This window comes from Stegostoma tigrinum, chromosome 27, assembly GCF_030684315.1.
Source record: "Stegostoma tigrinum isolate sSteTig4 chromosome 27, sSteTig4.hap1, whole genome shotgun sequence".
Taxonomy (NCBI): Eukaryota; Metazoa; Chordata; class Chondrichthyes; order Orectolobiformes; family Stegostomatidae; genus Stegostoma; species Stegostoma tigrinum.
Window position 1 is genome coordinate 32897900 of NC_081380.1, and position 6438 is coordinate 32904337.

General features: G+C 42.0%; 1 protein-coding gene across 5 annotated transcripts in view; it reads right to left on the bottom strand.

The window, feature by feature from the left end:
* Nucleotides 1–1943: 1943 nt before the first annotated feature.
* LOC125464766 (TNF receptor-associated factor 4-like) overlaps nt 1944–6438 on the bottom strand; it is a 96792-nt gene continuing 92297 nt past the window's right edge. For all 5 annotated transcript variants that reach the window (XM_048557568.2, XM_048557566.2, XM_048557567.2 and 2 more), the window contains one exon: nt 1944–4142. In XM_048557568.2, the coding sequence (XP_048413525.1) occupies nt 3510–4142 (633 nt within the window). In that variant the 3' untranslated portion in view covers nt 1944–3509. The remainder of the gene's footprint in view (nt 4143–6438) is intronic.

The following is a 6438-nucleotide window of genomic DNA, read 5'->3' on the forward strand; positions in this document are numbered from 1 at the left end:
GGTCGCTTAAAAATCTGCTGCCCATATCTCAACTAAGACCAGTTCCCATCCCCTGTACCTACGCTCACTGGCCTACAATGGCTCGACTGGTTTTTAGAAGTTTGTATCCTTGATTTCAAATCCCTTCAATTGGCTGTCCTTGTCTCAGAAAACCTCCACGTCCCCGGAATGCTCTGAAATCTGCTCTCCTCTAATTCCAACCTCTCATACAAATTATAAACAGCTCCATCATTTTACCTTTAGTTACCAAGGCACCAAACTCTAGAATATATTCTTCATACCTCTGTACCTTGTGTTCATCCTTTGTCCAATCCCGCATACCTGATCTCTTTTGACTCAAGCTTTTGCTTGACCACTTAATATCTCCTACTGTGGCTTGCTGTATTTTGTTTCTTAAAAATAATGTTCCAGCGAAGCAGCTTTATTACTTCAGATACGGTATAGAGGAATTTTTCCCCCCACACAAGATCAGCCTCACAGACACTGCAATGCTGTGTATCTCAGCATTGCGAGATTTTGCAAACAATATGGACAGCAACCTATTTTGATCAGAAAATCCAAAAATACTTAACTATCAGTCAACGACGTAAGGAGATTCAACAATTAACAGAAAAGCTGGGCCTTCCTGCTGAAACCTCAGATAGACACGGTAGCAGAAAGAAAGCGTCTTTAACCTTTGCACCACCAGAGTGATGCAAACCACCATCTGTGCATTGGGATTAAGCACCATTCAAATCAGTCCAGATGGGATTGCGATGGATTAAGCAGACACCACTGCAATTTAATTGATTTGAGACAGGAGTTGTTGGATGTGCTGAGGAAATCACGGTGGACCATTTCTGTCCTGTCATTCATGGAGGAATTACTTTCAAGAGAAGTCAATGCAATATTGAAATCTCCAGGCAGTTTCACTGTGCTGAACGCTGTTTGCATTTCAAGAGGATTATTGACAGGGGAAAACATGCCATCAATATCAATCAGTTCCTCCATGTGCTAGAGCCTGCCACAACCCAACAACTTGTGCCATTTAACCCTTCGCACCAGGAAGGCTTCCTGCATACTTTCAGTCCCAAAAGTGCCATTTCCCATTCTCTATCTATACCTGACAACTTTCATTTCAGGTCAAAATATCAAAAATTCTCAACTGCCAAAGGAAAATGTGTTTCTTAACAGTAGAACAGGCAGCATATCACTCACCTACTGCTATACATTTTAAAATGGAAGGCATAAAGCAGCCATCAGGGTCATTGCACCTGTCTGCTCAGAGACATTCCTGTGGCAAAGTGCATATCACAAGACGACATGACTGGGATTAACGGTCTTGCTACCCCCAACAGTTACAAACACTGACTACCTTGTGTGCATACATGAGGGATAACCACTTGGATTCACATATTGATAGCCTTCAAGGTCATTATCCTAGTTTCAAGTTCCAATCTAGAGGCTTGAGCATGTATTTAGGGTCTGAAACCTAGGGCAGTCTTGAGAAAATGCCATACGGACGGACGGACGTATGTATGTATGTATGTACGTGTAAACCAATTGGCATGATACCTTTTGGACAAGACACTAAAACAGAGGCGCTTGACTTGTTATCAAAGAAGCCCCATCGCTGCAGTCACAATAGCAGATGTCATCTTCCCAGTAGCCTGGTCAATATTCAATCATTCAACTAACACCACTTAAATATTTGATCATCATACAGATGTTTAGGTCTTTGGTTGCTCACATTGGCAGTTAAATTACAAAGCATTACACTTCAAGTAGTACTTCCCAGACTGTCAAGCGCTTTGGAACATTCCTAGTTATGAAAGTTGCTGCAAAAATGCAATTCTGTCTTTGTTAGTCCTGATGCCAGCTCTTTCTTCATTACAAGCACAAATAATGATTTAATCGAGCAAGAACAATAGCTAAAGCAAAGCTTTCTATGAATACACATTTTATTTTGAAAAAGGACAACATACAGAGAATCATCTCTTGTTCTGGATTTGAAACACATCTACCTCATCATCAACAACAGAGCTAAAAAATAAATAGTTTTAGAAGGAAATTACACACAGGAATCAAGTAAAGCAGAAGACTACTTTCAAAAATTCCAAAATCGATTTAACTGACCAATAAAATGGAATCACATTAACATGCCACTGAGATTTTTCCAGCTTTTAAGTGATGTTTGTTACAAAAACATTCAAGTCTCTATTCTACTACAAAACAGTTAAAGTCTTAGATGTAGTTTTATTTAAAATATACAGCTGTAGAAAATTCTTCCGTTTGCAAAATTGGTGAACATGGACACTGACATAGAAACAGTTTGCACCCAGTAAAGTTCAAATGTAGCAAAAGATTCCAACTTCTGGGAGAGAGCAACAGGGAGGGAAGAAGAAAGAGGAAGAGAGAAAAATTAAAAGGGAAAAAAGACTTCTGACATTACCATTATATATTAGCAACTTTTGACTATTCACATCTTTGAATCCTGGCATTTACTTATTGCACATGCCTTAGTTTATTAAAAAAGCATTTTAGTCAGTATTTCTCAACAATTAGCAATGGCCAGAATAGCAACATAAATGAGGCCAGTTGATGAAATGCAACTTTTAATTAAATCATTTTATTCCATGAGAAGTATCTCCTACCTTCTCCCTCAAATGCTTCTCTCCCACTTTGTTTTAAAAGGCAGACTGAAAGGTGGCTACAAGTATTCCCATTTTATTTCTGCATTAGACCCAGGTAGCACTTTTCCCTCCAAAATCAGTTGAAGTTTTGTTAATACTATTGACTGGGTTACATTTGATCACCTGAGAAGCCAACATTGACCAGCTCATATTACAGTACATAGACAAAGACATACAAAACTCCTTTGGCAACACTGGAGTCAGCCTGGAGTTGATCCTCTGTCTGGTTGACCATCACTTATTTTGAGGAAGAAGCTGCACCCAGTTCCTGTAAATGGACACTGACCGTGTCCAAACTCTTTAGAATCTGCACCTCATTAAACCAGTCTTGGACCAGGACATAAACTGTCTGAAACTGTTGCCTCCTGAGCCTAAATACGCCTTCGGGCTCGAATAAATTTGTCTTCCCATCTCTTTTCTCACCTTCCCTCAAGTTTCCGAACCAATCATATAACATGGGAATATTGATCAGGCTGAATGTTGTTTTTGGACAACACAGCCTGCCACGTTCCCACATGAGAAATTAAGTCTGCTCCAACACAGTGGTCACAGACACTGAAACTAGGGCAAATCGATACAGACATACAGTTTCTAAAAATAATTGTAGAGGTATTCTCTGTCTCCCTGATGTGGCAGACCCAGTATCTGAATATCATGCCAATTTATGCATGCACAGTAGGCAATGTTCATAGTGCACAGTGGAGAAATCCCAAAAGTACCTCGGAAATTTTGGTTCTTGAGCAACTCATTTGTATCACAATATATATGCATGTATATAAAACAAAGCTTTCGATGCTAAAGGAGAAGTAAAGTTGACTGTTTCCTTCCAGTCCACATTCACGCTATAATCTTTTGAGGGATCTCGACAGAAGCTCTGATGAAAATCGAATTGTCCCGGATGTAATTCCTCTTTTTGATCTCTTCATGAGAAACAAATTTGGGATATCCAAACCCAAGTGTGCTTTCGTCCATGGAGTTCCTGGAGTTGACGGGCTTCTGGAAGTTCTTCCAGTTGGGGTCAGGGGTGAAGGTTTCTGTGATGTGCTGTGGTTTTGAAAGTGACGGGTCACTCTGATCCATAATGGAGAAGGTCACCTTATAGGAGAAGGGCCACTCAAGTAGGTTGTCATACTCGCCAGGCAACACACGGATATAGACTGACAAGTGTGTACCCTCCCCGCTCCCGTTTCCATTGAGAAAGGCTGACACTTGTAGCTTGTAGCCATACCGGTGGGTGTAAAACGGGGGGCTAAAAAACTCATAGTTGTTACGCAGTTTGGCCTCCTGCATCTTACGCATGTAGTCAGTTATTTTCCAGATTAGGACACCATCGCTGCCAACCGAGAGCTCCTCCACTTCTCGCCTCAGCTCCAAGATATCCTGCCGCTGACGATTCACAAGGCTGCACATAATGTTCAGGTGAACCTTCATGCTTTCATCGATGTGTCTGCTCATCGCAATCTTGTGGCACTGGAGGAGAAGGCAAAAGATCAATTAGCACCAGGCTCACAGCCAGCCTGCTTGCAGCTCACCTCTTGCTTGAACTTGCAAGAGGCGTATTTTCTTTCACATGCAACAATGACAAATCTCAATTTAAAAACAACACCATTCTGTCATTGTTCCCTCCAACCTTCGCCTCTCGTTTCCAGTGGTTTTGTGTTGAGAGACTATACTTCGGCCATATATAAATAAACAGCCCACCAATCACGGGCCTCAATATTGGCCAGAAGTATTTTTTTAAGAAAATTATCTTTAGTGGGCTGCAGGGAGAGAAATAGGATGTCTGCATTGGAATAATTCAGAGAAGGTTCACTGGGTCGATTCCCGGAAATAAATCTAAATTGGCTTGTAAGGAAAGGTTAGGCCTACTCCAAGACTTTTGATGGTGAGCTGATTGAAAGCTGTAACAATTCTGACAGAATTGATGCCAGGGCCATCTTTTCCGCACATGCAGAAGGGAGCAGAGATTCAAAATAAAGGTAACTCCCATTTAAGATGTCGAGGAGGAAGAAGTGCTTCTCTCAGGTGCTCATTTGCCTTTATTTTGGGCAGGTGGGGATGGTCCTTTTCCAGTCAGTACTGCAGGTTGGATCATTGCAGATATTCAGAGTTGAGGTAAGCTGATTGCTGATCTATAAGGGAATCTAGGATTATTGGTGGAGGATGGGATGGGAAGGGAAGCAGGGGAATGAATAGGCAGGAAAAGGAGAATTGATGCCGTAGTCAACACAGCTACGATCTTATTAAATGGTGAATCATGTCAGTGAGACCATACAGCCTCCTGTTTCTAGTCCTAATGTTCTTAGATCTAAAATGTGTAGCAACACATCACCACACCCGAACATTTTTACAGTATCTTATTGAGATTCTAGAAATGAAGGGTCCATTTACTTAACAGTGGGTGCAACTCTCTCCAAAGGAGAAGGCCTGTGCCCAGTTTAAGCCACAAGACCCAACAGCAACAGACAGAGAATCAGTGATCAACTTCAGGAGATGCCTTGGCACTGGGATCATACCCAGTGAGAATGGTTCAGTTTGGTACTGAGTAGGAAACCAGTTTAACAAAGTCATCAGGTGATCTCAGATTTAAAGCTCATTTATAATCCAGGCATTCCATTTTCAGTACTGCTAACATGGAGGCACATTCACTGAGACACACAATCCATGCCTCCCTTCATTCTCTTAATTTGAACACTCACCATTCTCAATGTCACTGCTCCATGCTTGGAAGGCACTCAGATTATTAATAACTTTTTAAAATATAATTGTTCAGCTTTCCAACCTTTCGCCAACCAGCATTCTTCCCCCATACCCTCCACCCCGCCCCCCCAACCCCACCACCACATCCTTAGCTTATCAAAGACGTGTTATCAAAAGCTCTTCCTTTCGGGCAATCAGCTGTGAACTTTGACAACCCCATTACACAGATGACTGACTGTGGGTCATCTTCAGCGGCACTTAAGAATAAAAGTTCCAGCAAATAAATTAACAGTGTAACCTTGACGATACCATAGCCCGGAACTGAAGAGCATTTCAGGCCGTGAGCATATTGAAAGCACAAAAGGTTCTCGGGATAATACATGTCTAGAAGAGATGATTGCTGAATGAAAAGAGGCGGCCAGAGCGTGTTCGCAGACACCAGATGGTGAGGACAGGGGCACTAAGGCAAATCAAACTTTCGTCATGCTAAAAACCCCCTTCCTTGCTCTTATTAAAGGGATAGGAGAGCGGAAAAGGGACTGAGCTGCATCACTTTCATCAAATAGTTACTGTGCCTCTGTGTTTAAGTCTTGGGCTGACGGGGAGAAAGGTTCCAGTGAAATCAGGTAGGGTCCTTTGACTAACACGCAAGGGGTAATAGGAATTGCTTCAGAACTTGAGTATCCTTTTTGTCAGAATTAATTAGGCCACAGCACCACCAAAAATCAGCTGAGACTCAGAGGGTACACAGTGGAGCTTTACTAGATAAAACCCAGCCAGTGCATGCACAGTCAGTAATTGAGGCTCGTTGTCAGGGAATATGCATTTCTTTTAACTTTGCTGCCACAGAATATCTCCCTTGTTGGTGGAATCAGTCGTCCAGTTGGCTAAAAGACCCAGGGAGACTGCGTCATCACAAGCGTTAACCCCTGATGTGCCCATAACTCCCTTCCATCCCTTGACAAAGGATGCCAATTGGCCGAATGTAATGGACCCAACACTTGTCCAGGTCTCCTTTATGAACCAAAGCCAGCTGGTCTTATACAAAACAAAACAACCAAAGGAA